Source organism: Kogia breviceps, chromosome 13, assembly GCF_026419965.1.
Source record: "Kogia breviceps isolate mKogBre1 chromosome 13, mKogBre1 haplotype 1, whole genome shotgun sequence".
In the NCBI taxonomy this organism is placed as follows: domain Eukaryota; kingdom Metazoa; phylum Chordata; class Mammalia; order Artiodactyla; family Physeteridae; genus Kogia; species Kogia breviceps.
Genome location: NC_081322.1, coordinates 91,514,732 through 91,532,476, shown reverse-complemented (window position 1 = coordinate 91,532,476; position 17,745 = coordinate 91,514,732). Strand labels below are relative to the sequence as shown.

Sequence of the window (17,745 nt, the reverse complement as noted above, 5' to 3'; positions counted from 1 at the left end):
CTATGTTTACATATCAACTTTAAAAAGTCTACTAAAACTTTCAATAGATTCTATTTCTACTATTCACTCATTCATCCAATATTGAGCTGCCTAATAATGAAAGCATTTTTCTAAATCTCTGAATGTACTTTTACACAATCCTGTGTTTCTGTAGCTGTTTCAGTGATTTAATCAGCAAAGCATACTATTCTGATGTGCTGTAAGAATGTGATCTCAATCCGTCCTCAAAGCATTTTGATTTTTGCCTGTGGGATTTAAAGTGATTCAGAGAGTGAGGATTGACCAGCCAGGGCAATATTAGGTACAGATCTCTTGATGAAGACGTCTACACCCGCTTTTCACACACGCTGCGTCTGCTCCCCACTTGAGAGGTGCATGGCTGCTGGGGGGATGGCACGGCGCTGGGGAACCCATGTGGAAAAGGGGCTGTGGCCTCCTAATGTGGCTCCAACACAATCCGGAGTCTAAGCCCAGGATGCAGGGCTCTGACTGAACCGCCTGTGGTCCCGTGCACTCAGCGCCAAGGCACAGCCCTGTCTTCAATACGAAATGTGCTGAGCACTGGACCTTCGACCAGCACCCAACAGGAGGCAGACAGGGTCCAGCCGTGGACCAGCCCCAATCGTCACGTGCCCAGTAGATCTTGAAACATCCTCACCGGGGCGATGAGATGCTATGCTCACAGCAGACCCCTTGCTGCTAATGTGGTACAGCTCGAATTTCAGAACAGAATTTTCCTTTCCACTAACTCTTTATTTCTTTTCCTTTTAATTCCCCTATCAAAAATGACCAAGAACTTTCCAAGGAGCCCTGGTAATGCCAGGAAAGGTGCCGGCCACCTCCTGTAAGCTAGGCTTCGGGGTGGCTCAGATAGGTCTCCCCGAGCGTCGGGGGTGGGAGAGGTGAGCCTGGATGTTCCAGCAGTTGGGGGCCTTGCCCTGGAAGGAGACGGTTTATGGTTTTGTTGGTTCCCGGGAGCCAATGCAGCAGGGAGGAACTGACAGGCAAAGAAAGCCCCGGTGTCTCTTTGGCTCACTCCAGAAGAAGGGAGTGAGAGCAGATCTCAGCCATGGAGCGCCCTGGTGCGGAGCAAGGAGGCTCTGAGGGCGCGCAGTCTGGCTGGGACGCCAGGCCCGGGCTCGGCATGGCTCAGTGACAGTAAGCATCATAGAGGGCTCTACACAACACTCTGGGCACGCGCCCAAGTCTGACAAAACCCTGGGGGTGAGCAAGGCAGCTACGTGCACCCATTTCACATTCCTGGACAGGCACAAGGGGCGCCCAAGTTAGAGGTACTGCTCACAGGCACAGCAGGATCCAGGGTTCCTGAGGCCCAGGGCTCCTCCCACCACCGCCCGATGGGCAGGAACCAGGAAAGGACAGGGGCAAGTGACCACAGGAACACACGCATCATGACATGTGATACCTTACCTGTGATTATTCTCTGGCTGAGGCATCCCTGTCTTAAATGATACAGACAGAAGAATCTAAGAATCCACCCTCCCCCTTTCAAGTCGCTGAAGGCAGGGGACTTCACGAGTTACTTATTTGCTATACAGGTAACTGACTCTCCCTGCTAGCCATGCACCTGCATCTCTAACTATACGCGTGCACGTGTGTTCACATGGGCCGTACAAACCAAGTATGAAAGGACCACGTGAGCAGACCCCGTCCTCTAGAGCCGTAGGCTGAACACACATGTGGACAGTTACGACGCTGCCAGGAAAACTAGCGAGTCCATACCCCGCATTCAGAGAGGACAGAGTAGCGACTGGAGGCTGACTGACAGACGGACGGCCTGGCCCCACCGTGCTCTCAGCACCCAGGAGACCGGCGTCCTTGGTCACCGCCTTCCCTGCTTTATAAAAAAGCCTGCCTTTCTTTTTTATGATGCCAAGTAATACTGTTTTTCTTCTTTTCTTTTTTTATATCACTGCAGATTAAGGGTTCCTGTATTCTTTGATTTCATATATAGCAGACTTCTATGTCTGTAAATGAATGTGCGTACAGTATATATATAAAAAATGTGATATCATCTTTACAAATATAATCACCTGGATTTTTAATAAACATGTAAATATGCACATCATTTAAAAGCTATAGGCTGCTGGGGCAAGGAAAATAATGCTGGGTAAAAAACTAAGAGTATTTTAAACTTCCCCATGAGCAACGGCAAGCAGGAAGGCCAGGCCCAGCAGCGCGCGGCCCTTTGCTCCCACGGAGCCCAGTTGGAACCTCTGGGCGGGTTAAAAGCCCCTGCCCCCTGGGAACACTTCCCACAGCGGCTCTGGCGTCACATGTGGAGAGCACATGCCACCCAGTCACAGGACTCGGAGGAACTGGTGGGGAATGATGGCCGCGCAGGCCCTTTGTGCTGGAAACAGCCGGGACGGGGCGGTGCCTGGTGTGTCTGGACGCAGCAGTCGAGCACGGCGCTCCTGCAGGGCCCTTTCCCGAAGGCCTCCCTCCTCCTAGGAATGGGCATTTCTCACAAAAAAGGGCAAGACAAGAACAGAGCTGGGTGTCAGGAGCCCTGATTCCGCCTTGGCTCCACCAGTAACAGATGGGTGGGACCGCACATCGTGCTGACAAAGACCCCACAGCCCTGCGCCCTGAGCTGGCAGCAAGCAGTGTGGAGTCGCCTTTGTTTCACAGAAGAGGCTAGTCAGGCCCTGCTGTGCATTCATGAGAACGTGTCCCAGGCCACGAGCTCACCAGGGACACAGCCCGGCTCACTCCGCTGCCCACAGGGCCTCAGTTTCCCCAGCTGAACAACAAACCAGGAGCCAGCATGACCTCCAGCTTCCTGTCTCCCACTGCCTGGCTGTTTGGTTTTCTTAGGAGGGAAGAGGATAGCAGGTCAGGGCCCAGCTCTGGTGCGAGTGGCCAAGCAGCTGCTGAGGGGACGGGCAGGCTGAGAGCAGCAAGAGAGGAGACCAGAAGGAAGGCCATGTGGCTGTGGCTACAGCCTTGTATTAAGAATTAGTACTAATAACTCAACATTAACTCTTTAAAATTTTATTTTGCAAACAGAGGAACAGCTAACAGCTACTCATACTCAAGAGTAAAAGGTTGAAAGCATTTCCTCCAAGGTCAGGAACAAGGCCGCTTTTATTCAACACAGTCCTGGAAGTCTTAAAGCAATTAGGCAGAAAAAGAAATACAAGGCATCCAGACCAGAAAGGAAGCAGTCAAGCTGTCACCATTTGTGATATAATATCACATGATATTATATGTAGAAAACGCTAAAGACCCCACCAAAAAACCGTTACAACTAACTGAATTCAGTGAGGTTGCAGGATACAAAATCAACATATAGAAAACTGCTGCATTTCTATACAGTAACAGCAAACTATCAGAAAGAGAAATTAAGAAAACAATCCCATTTACACTTGCATCAAAAAGAATAAAATACCTAGGAATAAATTTAACCAAGGACGTGAAAGCCCTGCATAATAAAAACTATAACACACTAATGAAAGAAATTAAAGATAACACAAATGGAAAGATATACCATGCTCATGGATTGGAAGAATGAATATTGTTAAAATGACCATACTACCCAAGGCAATCTACAGATTCCATGCAATCCAATCAAAATACCAATGGCATTTTTCACAGAAATAGGACAATCCTAAAATCTGTATGGAACAAAAGACCCCAAATAGCCAAAGTCATCTTTGGCTGGAGGCATAACACTCCCTGACTTCAGACTGTTATCTCAAAGCTACAGTAAACAAAACAGTTAGTACTGGCACAAAAACAGACACAAAGATCAACAGAACGGAAAAGAGAGCCCAGAAAAAAATCCATGCATAAGTGGTCAACAAAGGAGCCAAGGATATAACATGGGGAAAGGACAGTCTCTACAAGTGATATTGGGAAATCTGGACAGTCACATACAAAACAATGAAACTGTATCTACACCATACACAAAGATCAACTCAAAATGGATTAAAGACTTGAACATAAGAGCAGAAACAATAAAACTCCTAGAAAAAAACATAGGCAGTAAGCTCCTTGACATCAGTCTTGGCAATGACTTTTTTGGATTTGACACCCAAAGCACAGGCAGCAAAGGCAAAAATAAACAAGTGAGAATACAGCAAACTAAAATGCTTCTGCAGATTAAAAGATATAAACTACTATGTATAAAATAAATAAGCTACACAGATATATTACAACACAGGGAATAAAGCCAATATTTTATAATAACTATAAAAACTATAAATGGAGTATAACCTTTAAAACTGTGAATCACTGTGCTGTATACCTGTAACATATTCTATTGTACATCAACTATACCAAAAAAAAAGGAAAAAAAGCTTCTGCACAGCAAAGGAAACCATCAACAAAATGAAAAGGTAACCTACTGAATGGGAGAAATTATTTGCAAATCATATATCTGACAAGGGGTTAATATCAAAATACATAAATAACTCATATAACTCAATAGCAAAAAAAAAAAACAACAATCTGATTAAAAAATGGGAGGAAGATCTGAATAGACATTTTTCCAAAGAACACACCCAGATGGCCAACAGGGACATGAAAAGGTGCTCAACATCACTAATCATCAGGGAAATGCAAATCAAAACCACAATGAGATATCACCTCATAATTGTTAGAATGGCCATCATCAAAAAGACCTGAAATAACAAATGTTGGAGAGGGTGTGGAGAAAAGGGAACCTTTATGCACCATTGGTGGGAACGTAAATTGGTGCAGCCACTCTGAAAAACAGCATGGAGGCTCTTAACAATTAAAAACAGAACTACTATATGATCCAGCAATTCCTCTTCTGGGTATTTATCAGAAAAAAATAAAAATACTATCTCGAGGAGATCTGCACCCCTATGTTCACTGCAGCACTATTTATAACAGCCAAGACATGCAAACAACCTAAGTGTCCACCGATGAGCGCAATGGATAAAGAAACTGTTACATACACACACACAATGGAATATTATTCAGCCGTAAAAACGAATGAAATCTCGTCATTTGTGACAACATGGACTGAGGGCATGACGCTAAGTGAAATAAATCAGAGGAAGACAAATGACATATGATTTCACTTTTATGTGGAATCTTAAAACAAAACAAAACAAAAACAAAAACAAACTGATAGGCACAGAGAACAGATTGTTGGTTGGCAGAGGCAGGGTAGGAGGTAGGCCAAATGGGCCAAGGGGTTCAGAAGGTAAAAATTTCCAGTCACAAAATAAATAAGTCATGGGGATGTTCCTGTGAAACACCGACCAAATGTAAAGAAGGCTGGCACATGTGCCACACCTTTGGTCAGGCGGGCCATCCTCAGAGGTGTGACAGTCAGTACCTGCAAGTCTGCAAGCTCCATGGTGGCCTTTCCTTCGAGGCACAGGGCCTGCGCAATGAAGGCGTGCAGATCCTCCAGACAGAGGGTGTCCACCTGTGTGGGAGAGAGAGCCAGCGTCAACCCCAGGAAAACCAGCTCTGACCAAATACAGGCATGGGACACATGCATGTGCACATACACACATACACTCGTATACACGCCAGTGGAGGTGAGCAGGGTCTTTTCTCCCACCACCCACAGTCCCTGGTGTGAAAATCTCCAAGACACCTAGGGCCAAACTAGACAGGGGAGCCTGTTACTCACTAGGCAAGGCAGAATGCTCCAGAATGCCTGGGGAAAGCCTGAGCTATGATCAAGTCTAAGTCATGGAGCAACACAGGTCATCAAGTTTTGACACAAACTTCCAGAACTGACAATTCAGGGGTTTGCAGACGGAGAGCACCCACAGCTGGCCTGAGCCAGAGTGATCAGAGCTGGGATAAACACCCACCCTTGCAAGCCCCAGACATCAACTGTGTCCTCGGATCCCAGCTTAAAGGAAACCAGGATTCTCCAGATATGAGTCCCCTCCCATCCTTTGTGGAATCAAAGAGTCTAACCAAAGTGTGAGTGAGAAGCAAGGAGAGACAGAGACATGGAGAAAGAGACGGATCCCGGAAAAGAGGAGGGGATGAAGATCAAAGACGGCGCCAGGCCCGGCCATCGGCAACACCTCTGCACCCTCCTCACACGGTCATGAGGCTCAGCCACCAAATGCCACACTGGTCCCATCACTATCCATTTCCATGTTTACTCCAAAATAGTTGTTGCCTTTGTATAAATGACAGCTGTAATTATTTCAGGGAAAAACCAAGAAATCTAGAAATGTGCAGCACTCGTGACCAAGAAAGAAGATCCCAATCCACAGAAGCAAGACCAAGCAGAAAGTGTTTTTCTTTAAATCCATAAACCCTCACCTCTCTCTGCTTAGATAGGTTTGTTGGCCATACAGTTAGTTCTACTTCTCGCCATTAGTAACTTTTGCAGAAGGCTGATTTTAAAAGACACAACCTATGAGAAAGGAATAACTCTTTCATGTCCTATTTTTTTCAGTTAACCTGTTTCATACTCTGCCACCACCTTTGTAATTAACAAATCTATAACATATCAGAGGAGGCAAGAGTCTTAGTAATACCAATTTTTTTGAATTTTGCATAATGGATATTATTAAGTATTTGCTCCAGTATAGATTATAAAAAATATGTAAACTTTCTATGATGCAAACTAACACTTCCAGAAAAGCTGCTCAGATAAGCCTCTGATAAAAAATGCTGCTCACTTGGAGGTACGACTCCAAGTGAACAAAAGAGAGGGTTTTGTTTCTCTACAGGTTCTGTACACTGAACAGTATGTAGTTAACCCGTACGGTGCATCAAAACATCTAATTTAAGCTTAACTATATAAAAGTGCAGTATTTTTTTAAATTACCTTTTTAGTCTTATTAATCCTGAGAGAACAGTTATCCCCATGAATAATAACACAGTACACTACCTTCTGATCTGAGGGACAGCGCTGATGTGTCGATTTGTTTTCTGGTTTTAAAATGTTCCAATTTGAATGTGTCCTTGCAAGTCAAACCAGTGCTGAGTCTATCTCATGCTGACTTACTGACACTAAAGAGATTTTCACTGAAAAGGTAGTTACTAGCAGAAAGAAGGTAAAAGTAGAAGTTTTCCTCCTGATGCTTGTCTTGCTTCAGGTTTATATAAATATGAGATGCAAAGTGACTGTTCTGTGATTTGGGACTTTTTTCCTGTTGGAAGTGGATTTTCATAACTAACGATCACTTGCACAGTTGATAAGAAAGCATAGCTGTATCGGGTGACTGTGAATGGGTTCAAGGACCTATCTCTACTGCTGGAAAAAATAATGCAAAACGTAGTCCTAGGAGTGCTAACCCATGGCATCACTCTCCGTATGTTCACAAGGAGTATTGAGAAGAAAACCACTGATCTTTCTGGAGGAGAAAACTCAGCTATTAGTCATGTACCACGTCCCAATTCCCTCTATGCGTCCACCTCAGCCACCTGTAGATTCATAAACAATGGACAAGAAAATATTAACCGATAATACATCATGTACACTTAGTAAAAATATAAAAAGAAATATATTGTTACGTTTATATACGAAATAATCCTGCCATCATTTATTGATTTACACTTTGCTGAGTCTGGTGCAAATAAAGGAAAGTTCTACTCAAAACTAAAGTTGATACTGGTGCATGTGAAACCAATAAAGAAGCAATAAAATCTCTAAGGGTGATTTAACTATATATACCATGTTTGTACAAAATGCAAGATACAGGACTAGCTATAAAATGGCAGAGGACTTTTAGAAAGGAAAAATCAGTACATGATTCCCCTGAAATGTAATTCTACCATAAGTTTCTTAAAAACAATCAATAATTCCTAAAGTGAATTCAGGTTTGAAAAACAGAAACGTAATTTTCTATTCCAGACAAATGAAAACTTGATGGTTATGGCAAAGCAGACGCAGACCTACCACCTACGGAGACCAGAGCAGGGGACAGCTGCTGGGGATCAGGAAAGCTGGTGAGAAGGTCTACATGGCTAAAGAAACAGACACTTGATGGCAAAGGACTTTTACAAATAGTTCAGACGGGGAAGGGAAGGGGAGATGGCAGGTGTTTAAGCCCTTCTTTCGTTGAGGCGTCCCAACGTTACCATGCACGTGGAAACTAATAAATGGTGAATGTTTTCAGCGGCCCTTGTAAGCTCCCTGCATAAACTAACGAACCGCACGAACGAGGACCTGGCGGTACCTCCCCGTGTGTGGCTGTGGCCTTCCCCACCCCACGCGTGGCCCAGCTCCGCGACAACCACCCTGGTGGGCTTTTCTCTGGGCACCTGCGCAGGACACTTCTCACCCTCTACAGAATGCCTGGCCAGTAGCCTCAGGAAGGAGGTGTGACCCTGTTCGCAGGTTGAAAAGTGAACATTTGTTAGATGACTTAGGAGAGTTCAAGTAGTCTCCCTTGGTAGCTCTGTGCTTCTGGGAAGAGCTGTGACTAGCCAGGTCAGGCGGACTGCAGCGCTGGACCTTCTCACCATTACCTGAAACCCCACCAACAAGAACCACCACCCACATAGGGACACAGGAACAGGCCAGAGCCCAAAAAGCTTGGCAAGCGTGAGCAAAGTGCAACAGGGTTCCTGCATGGGTCAGGAGGCCTCAAGCCTCGATCACACTTAGGTGCAGGGCCCACCTCCAAGTCCGGCAGCAGACGGGGCTTCTCAAATGTACGCCCACACAGAACGCGCACTTGAGTCCGAGCATTTCGAAGGACTGGAGTTTATGGAACAGACACTGGGCAGAGATGGTGCAGGGGACCAGCCCACGGCTACATCCCAGAGCACCACACCCCATGAAAGGCGAGGGCCAGGAGTGAGGGGTGACAGCAGCAGCTTCGACAGGAAAGGAGGTTACCTGCACAAAGAGGTAGATCAGGAGGCAGCACAACGCTTGAAAGGGGCTCTCGACCACCTGCAGCTCTTCCCGCGAGTAGGAAAGGTCAAAACAGGCCAGGAGTGTGTCCAAGCGCTGGGCCTGGACTCCTGCCTCTTGGCTCAGCCACAGTAGCTTCAAACTAGGTGCTCCCCCTAGTTAGAGGAAAGTCCATTTACCGTTATTCTTTGCACTAGCAGGTTATAACACGCGTCTGCAGAAATACAATAAAGGAATAAAGGGCACTAACCTCTTCCCCTCCCGATATCCGTGGGCTTTAAAGTGTAAAGCAACTGGAAATAAACATGAACAGAACTTCCTGGTTTAAACAAGCAGAAACCCTAAAAGGTCAGCATATATGTATTTCACTGAAACCAGTCTTCTTTTTTTAAATGGCTACATTGTGGGGGAAGAGGGCTTTTTCCTAACTGTGCTGCTCACTGTACTGTCTTAGGGCATGAGACACAGCACAGCTGCGATGGGGTGCTTGGTGGAAACACCACCAATTTGCTGTTAGTTTGCTGTTATTTCCCCAGACTAGTGGTTTTCAAACTTCAGTGTGCAAAAGAGCCAGCTGCCAAAATTGTAAAAAACACATTTCCTGGGGTCTGTACGCAGAAATTCTGCTTTGCTAGGTAAAGTACCTGGGAGTCTGCACTGAACAAACTAGAGACTGGGATAAGCAGGGCACCTGCGAGCCCCATGCTTTGGAAAGCACACCCCTAGAACTATTAAACAGAAGTTCCTAAAATGTTAAAATTCTACTAAATTTGTGTCTTATTCCTACATTTCATATATATATGTTTAAATTATTAAAATCCAAGAAAAAAACTTCTCCCGCATTTACCCAAGTCCCCATCAAGGGCAGCGCGAGCCTGGAGGGCGACGCGGCAGCCCTGCTCCTTCTGTCCGGGGCAGTCAGGCCTGGGCTGGGCCAGGTCCTGCCAAGAGCAGCAGCTGTGACTTTCTGTAGGTCCCGTGGCTGTAAGGCACCGTCAAGTGCAAGGACGGCTGGACCTAACCATGCCACAGCTTCACTAAGAAAACAAAACTCACTAACCAAATGGTATCAGAATTAAGTGACTCAAAAAAGGAAGTTCGGGCTTCCCTGGTGGTGCAGTGGTTTGGAGTCCGCCTGCCGATGCAGGGGATGCAGGTTCGTGCCCAGGTCCGGGAAGATCCCAAATGCCGCGGAGCGGCTGGGCCCGTAAGCCGTGGCCGCTGAGCCTGCACGTCCGGAGCCTGTGCTCCGCAGCGGGAGAGGCCACAGCAGTGAGAGGCCCGCGTCCCGCCAAAAAAAAAGAAAAGAAAAAAAAGCACCACCCCTGGCCAAAAAAAGACAAAATAAAAAACGCTGACTACTCACATGCAAACTGAATCTTTATTCTGGCTGGATAAGCTTCCGTAGCCTATTTACAATACTTAACAAACTCATTCAGATACAAATGGACTAGAACGAGCTGACTCCTCAGTCTATAAAACCCTCAATTGCCACGGGTGAGCTGATCTCATGCTTGCAGAATAACAGTGTTATGCTGCTTCTACCTAAGACATTCAAAATATAGTGAATTCGGTATAAAAAGCAGTCAGGGCAAAATCCAACCACTGGCTTGTGACTCATACGTGTATTTATAACATTCGGTTGACAAAGCTTCCAATTATCTTTACAAATGGAAGAAAAACACAACTGAGGTCTTAAATCCATTTATTCTAATCCACAACATCAGGGAGGTGGCTTCAGAGGCTGGGGCCCTGACAGCATCTCCTCACGAGGAGTACGTTCTCTCACCCACAGAGCAGGTTGGTGACCTCCAGTTACCACCCACAGAAACCTCCAAGACTTGACAACACTTTTTTCACCTGTATTAACAAGTGTCAAGATGGAAACCTTCAACAGTACATGTTAAGAGGAGCTGAAACAAGAAAACTTCACTACAGTTGTTTAGCAAATGATGGAAGCAGTCAAATATAGCCCCTTCTTGTCATAAAATATACCGCTCCGCCTCATTTCATTTTATAAAATAGTCTTCTAAGATGATCTGCAAGATTCTAGTGAGTCAAACATCTTTATATAGCCAAGAAATACTAAGTTTACTCACTGATTCTTGAACACTTTAAAAAATCATTTTATTGGGTTGGCCAAAAACTGCCCTCAGTTTTTAAGTAAAAATAAAAGGCACATTGTTCATTTTCACCAAGAACTTTATTGAACAATGTATTCACCCTTTTGTTCCACTACCTTCTGCTATCTTTCAGGCAACTTCGTAATTCCATCTTCTCAAAACTTTTTATCTTTTTGAGCAAAGAACTGTTCCAGGTGCCTCTTACGGTCTTCCAGGGAATGGAAATTTTTTCCATTAAGAGAATTTTGTAAAGACCAGAATAAACGGAAATCCAAAGCTGCAATGTCTGGTGAATACAGCAGATGAATCAGAACTTCCCAGCCAAGCTGTAACAGTTTTTGCCTGGTCATCAAAGAAACATGTGGCCTTGTGTCATCCTGATGAAAGATTATGCATTTTCTGTTGACTAATTCTGGATGCTCTTCATTGAGTGCTGCTTTCAGTTGGTTTAATTGGGAGCAGCACTTGTTGGAATTAATTGTTTGGTTTTCCGGAAGAAGCTCATAATACAGGGCTCCCTTCCAATCCCACCATATACACAACATCACCTTCTTTGGATGAAGACCGGCCTTTGGCATGGTTGGTGGTAGTTCATTTCGCTTGCCCCATGATCTCTTCCGTTCCACATTATTGTACAGTAACCACTTTTCATCACCTGTCACAATTTGTTCTAAAAACGGAATGTTTTCATTACATTTCAGTAGAGAATTACATGCAGAAATACGGTCAAGAAGGGTTTTTGGGCTTCCCTGGTGGCGCAGTGGTTGAGAGTCTGCCTGCCGATGCAGGGGACGCGGGTTCGTGCCCTGATCCGGGAAGATCCCACATGCCGCAGAGCGGCTGGGCCCGTGAGCCATGGCCAGTGAGCCTCCTGCGCTCCGCAATGGGAGAGGCCACAACAATGAGAGGCCCGCGTACCACCAAAAAAAAAAAAAAAAAAAGAAGGGTTTTTTTCACTTAACTTATGTGGAACCCAAACATCCACATAACCAGCTGGTGCAAATGATTTTCTGCTCTTGAGTTGGATATTTTGAGTATGTCAGCTATCTCCTGCATGGAATAACATTGATTGTTCTCAATGAATGTCTCGATTTTATGGCTACCAACTTCAACTGGTCTACCCGACTGTGGAGCATCATCCAGTGAGAAATCTCCAGCACGAAACTTCGCAAACCACTTTTGACACATTCGATCAGTCACAGCACCTTCTCCATACACTGCACAAATCTTTTCTGGCATTTCAGTTACACTTTTACCTTTCTTGAAATAATAAAGCAAAATATTCCAAAAATGTTGCTTTTTTCCTTCCATATTCAATGTTAAAATGGCTACACAAAAATTCACCAATTTTGGTTAAGTCTTTTATTAAATGCACGCTGATATGACAGCTGTCACATACAATCTAACAAAATTGTCTTGAATGAAGTTGAAGACAACGAAGTGCTACCAGAGCCACCTTATGGAAAAAACGAATGAACTTTTGGCCACCCCAACAGACAGACAAATTACCAATCAGATATGTGCAACCAGCTTTCCTAGGTTTGTAAAATAAGGATATGCTTATTATGACTAAAAAATGGCTCTGCGAAGAAAAAAAACATCACCTACACTTTGTCTAAAGAAGAATCTCCAGTTCTAGAGCTAGAAAGCTATTTCAAACGCTTGTCTGTTATGCGGTCCAAGACTCACGCCACAAAACGCAGAACATCCGTAAGTGAAGTGTGAAGAATGAACAAACACGTGTGGACGCAAGGATCCTGTAAGGGTCGTCTGGGGAACCGAAGCTAAATTTCAAGGTACACCCTTCTTGTGTTACCAAGAACATCATTTTTCATGACATATTGTACAATAAGTGGAATGCAATATCTCTACAATTATAAACGTAATACAGCTCGTACATCTACATGTGTGTATATGTACACACACGTAAAGGTGGGGATGTGGATGGAACATATGCATGTAAACCAGTAATGAAATTTATTTTTCTGCTCCCTGGCTGGCCATTTATAATTCTTTCCCCTTTTTAATTCTTACCTAATTTTTAGGTAATCTTTATAATGTTTCTGCTCCCCTTCTGTCTCCTTTCCACTCTGTTAAAAAACATGATTTATTTTTTATTTCCACCATTTAAGAAAGCAAGTGTTAAATCATGTGTGCCGTTAGAGGACGAAGTCCTTTCTTCTACCTTGGCCACTACATTGGGAGACTCACTGAAAATGTAACGTTCATGACATCGACCTAACTGAACCATCTCAGGAGGACAAGAAGGATCAGACACGGTCCCCTAAGCAACAGCTCTAGCAGTGCGGCTGGCCCTGCTGGAAAGGATGGCTTTCATCAGGCAGCAAGGACACCTTGCACCTGTGCACAGAGGGCCTGCCAAGGTGAGGATCAAGCAGCAGGAGCCCACTGTTTTTAATCCCACATTGTCAGGGTGATGGAAAACACCCGGGACAGGAATTGGACAGTCCATTTTCCAATTTAGTCTAAAACCACTTGGCATTTTTCCTCATGGATATAGAAAGTTACTGATATATAAAAATCTTGTCATCCTGTATCATTAGTAACCTAAGCATGAACAGAGTCATTCATCTAAACCACCTGCAACAAAAGTTCAAGACCCCATTTCCAGTTTCCTAGTGAGGCAGACGTGCCGCCCCCAGCTCCTTCTGGAAGCAGAGTCCCAACTGCAGTCCGGGTGTGCCCCACGCACAAACCTGTGGTTCACAAGACCCAGAAGCAGTCTCTCTGATAAATGAATGACTTTTAGAGCTTATTAAAACCTTATATGGAGTGGACTCTAAAATTAACTCATAATAATGAATAACCAAATATTCTCCATAATTCAAATGAGGAAAAGAACTATCATAATCACTTTCCACATTAGTTTTGCAAAGATCCTACAAAATGAAAATTACATATATAACAGAACATTTCTGGGAAACAATTTTGGCTATCCTTTAAAAATACCTCTTGCTGTAAAACCAAATGTCAATTCATCTTAATTTGTTTTTGTGATAAGCACCTTTTTAGGTTTGAGTATATCACTCACCAACTGAGAGAGTAAGGAAATATTCCTTCAACTTCTCTCCCTATACAATTCCACTTATAAGAAAAATGTTTTGCAGTGCTCAAATCCTTATCTGGTAAATTATAGGCTTGAGTGATGGAAAACAATAGTGACTTGAGACAATTTAATACATACAAAAACGGAATATAAAAGTTTTAGGAAAGTATTTGTTTTCTGAAACAATAACAAGGGCCACTAAAATAAACCCTAAACCCCCTCTTCTTCAGCTGTCTGTATGTAAAACACTATCTCCTACAAACATGCTTGACTTTTTTCAGATACTAAGAACTCACAGGAAGGAGGGATTTACTTCAACTAAGTTTTAGGAGAACTTTGTTTTTTCCTCCCCTCCCATTATGTGTTTTAAGATACCTCCCTTGAAAAAACTTTGTTTCCAGTTAAAATAACTTTTCTTTGCCTCCCCTCCCCAGTTCCTCAAGCCCACCTTCGGTGGTGGGAACAAGACGAGAACCGACTCAAACAGAGTGGCAAGAACCCACCCTGTCGGTTGTGTGGGTCTCACTGGTGACGGCCAGGCGTCAGGCGCTGGGGCCTGCCCCGGAACGACCTTCCTTTCTCTCCTAGCGGTGGCGTGGGCCTTGAGCAGTGGGAGGAGAGCGAGGCAGTACGATCGGCCGGCAGACTGGCCCCGGGGCAATCGGTGTAACACCCTTCCCTCAGCTGTTTTAGAACTGTATTAGATACACTGCTCTGGGGCCCGTGGTAGAAATGAAAATTAGTACGTGCACAGTTCTGGAAAAGTATGTTTCCACAGAGATCAGTATTGGACTTGCATCACATGGTGAACCAATCAGTGATTTACTTCAATCAGGGCTGTCTGTACCTGGAATGTTCATCTGCAGAGGCCTGACGAGGTCCGGCTGCCTCAGTGGGTTCCCAGAGTACACAAACCACTCCTTGACAGTGGGGCAGGTGCTGGCACCACCTGAGTAAAGACAGCTGCATCAGTGGACATGCGTGAGTGCCAATTCATCACCAGGCTAACACTGCACCAGACCCACGTCAGCCAGGAGCAGCTCCACGCTGGTGAGCCCAGTGAGTTCTCACATCCAAGGCCACTGAGAGGCCTTGGGCTTCCAGCAGTGGGTCCCCTACCCTCTGCTCTGGCGGCCATCCGTTCGTTCCAACAAGAATGATAACCTTGTCGGGGGGTGGCAGGACCGCGTGGGGAGGTGATTACCAGGCAGAGAGGCAGCCACGGAGATGACTCCTGCAGCATTCGGCCTCCCTTCCTCGCCACCCTCCCACCATTCCAGAAAACATTTACGGAGAACTGGAGGAATAGGACAGTCCTTTCTGTTCTTAAATTCACTACTTTATGTAACTATCAAGACTACTGTTATGTCAGACAATTCAGAAAGCTGATAATCTAGAATTAAAGGCCTTTCTGTCTGTTGCTGGATTATTAATTGCCACAGAAGTTCAGCTGGCTTCCATTCTTCTACCGTCCTCAGCAAAGTGGAGGTGGCGGAAGCCTGTCCCACTCAGTGTTCTCACTCAGCCTCTCGAAGCCATCCACGCCTGGCTCCCCCGCGGCCACCAGACCCCGTCCGCCCCCAGGTCTCTCACCACACCAGCCCTGGCCTGGGGTCCACAAGGGGAACTCTTGGCCTCCCCCCTTCACGCCGGTACTGCCCTGGTGAGAGCAGGCTCCTCTCCAGTCTCACCCCCTTTCAAGCCACTCTCCATGTCAATGGGGGCTTCTGGGGTTTTGCTTTTTTAAAAATGAAAATCTGACCAGGTTGGTCGCTCTTTCTAATTAAGATCCCCCAATAGCTGCCCAGGGACCAGAAGGAAGTGCGGACCTCGGAGCGCAGCAATCGCCCAGGGCCCCTGAGCTGCTCGGGGGGTGGTGACCGGTTCCCGGGGCGGCTGACGCTGCTGGTCTGGGGACCGCGGAGAACCACGGCTCCAGCTCATGTGCCGTGCTCCACTCACTGCAGCCCCCCAGGTCCCCACGCTCACCTTGTCTTTTCTTACCTCTGCATTTGGTCCGCACTCTCTTCTCTGCCCACCCCCAACCTCACCCCCCGCCCCGCAGAGGCCCGCTTCCCTTGACGGGCACTTGGTGAACTCCCCCTTTTTCCCTCACTCCCAGCTTAGGCGTCAGTCCCTCTAGTGCGGGGCCGACGCCCCCCCCGAACCCCCCAGCACCCCATGCCTCCCTCCCCTAGTTCTCTGGCCAGAGTCCCGCATAGGCCTGCGTATTTCCCGCGGCTGCCCACCCTAACTGTGAGCTCCCCAGAGCAAGAACTGTGTCTTCTTCATATAAAACAAGGCCCAGAGCAAATATTCATTAACTGTTAAGTTTAATGAGCAAATTCATCTTAGTCTAAATTTCACACATACCAAAAATTTTTTAAAAGAAAATCTGAGAAGTACTCTTGATGTCGTTAAAAACAAAACAATCCACTTTCTATTTTCTAAACAAACCTCTTGGCCTAGGTTTCCATTACATTAAAAAATAGCCAACTGAGTGAATACTGTCCTACTCATGCCAAGAGACAAACCGTCGTAGGTTTAGTAACTCACACTCAACCGCTGCCATTACTGAACCTAGCCTGCCAACTGACTCCTCGGGAATCACTAAAACATTCACAAAACCACACTTCACACCACGTGGAAGTGACCATCTTTCATCTAAAACTGTTCACAGCACAGAGGTTCAGAGCTGACATCTCAAAGTTTTAATTCTAAATAACACACAAAGAAAGTAAAGATAGGTTCACGATGGGCACTGGTATCCTTTATTTAAAAACACCTGATAGGGGCTTCCCTGGTGGCACAGTGGTTAAGAATCCGCCCGCCAATGCTAGGGGACACGGGTTCGAGCCCTGGTCTGGGAAGATCACACATGTCGCAGAGCAACTAAGCCCGTGCACCACAACTACTGAGCCTCCGCTCTAGAGCCCACGAGCCACAACTACTGAAGCCCGTGCTCTGCAACAAGAGAAGCCACCACAATGAGGAGCCTACGCATCGCAATGAAGAGTAGCCCCCGCTCGCCGCAACTGGAGAAAGCCCACGCACAGCAACGAAGACCCAGTGCAGCCAAAAAATAAATAAATGAATAAAAATTAAAGAAATAAAATAAAAACACCTGATAGACCTTCTGTTATTTCCTTTCTCGTTAAGACCTAGGGAAGTCACCTTTTGGAGAGATATTCCAAGAGAAATGCCACGCAGTATCAGTCGCTGAGCTGCAATCCAGGAGGAAACAGCTGTCCATCGAGACGAGTCCAGTAGGAGCTGTGAACCCACGTCTGCATCAGGCCCGGCAGAGAAAACAGGCCCAAGGCCAGCACCAATACCAAGATGTCTCTTCCCTCAAAATTTAGACCACCACTGATGCCCAATCCCCTCTTTCCTCATTATTTAGACCAGCACTGACACCAAATTCCCTCTTTTCTCCATAATTTAGACCACTGAGGGTTAAGTGAATATTAATTACAAAGTATTTCTTAATTAACAAAAGAAGGGAAGCTTTTGCTTTTACAATAAAATGGTTAACTGACATCTGATGAGTTTAACTGTCTAGGTCTCAGAACAACAAACTGTGTTGCTTAAAATGCAGTACTTACAGAGCCTTGAATAGGAAACTCTTAATTTTCAAATAAAATTAACTAGCCAGAGGATAAAAGTTCAATCAGAACTGCTGATCTGAATTTTCATTCCTAAACAACATTTTATAA

General features: G+C 45.4%; 1 protein-coding gene across 12 annotated transcripts in view; it reads right to left on the bottom strand.

The window, feature by feature from the left end:
• FAM120B (family with sequence similarity 120 member B) overlaps positions 1-17,745 on the bottom strand; it is an 81,842-nt gene that overhangs the window by 39,017 nt on the left and 25,080 nt on the right. For 7 of the 12 annotated variants that reach the window (XR_010836141.1, XR_010836140.1, XM_059083342.2 and 4 more), the window contains 3 exons: positions 14,877-14,978; positions 8,822-8,994; positions 5,336-5,428 (listed from right to left, as the gene is read on the bottom strand). Coding sequence is in view for 10 of the 12 variants with exons in the window: in XM_059083342.2 (XP_058939325.1) it covers positions 5,336-5,428; positions 8,822-8,994; positions 14,877-14,978 (368 nt within the window). In the remaining 2 variants the exon portion in view is untranslated. Of the gene's footprint in view, positions 1-5,335; positions 5,429-8,821; positions 8,995-10,527; positions 11,633-14,876; positions 14,979-17,745 lie in introns of those variants that run through there. The other 5 variants (XM_067011166.1, XM_067011173.1, XM_067011171.1 and 2 more) reach the window with 3 other exon arrangements.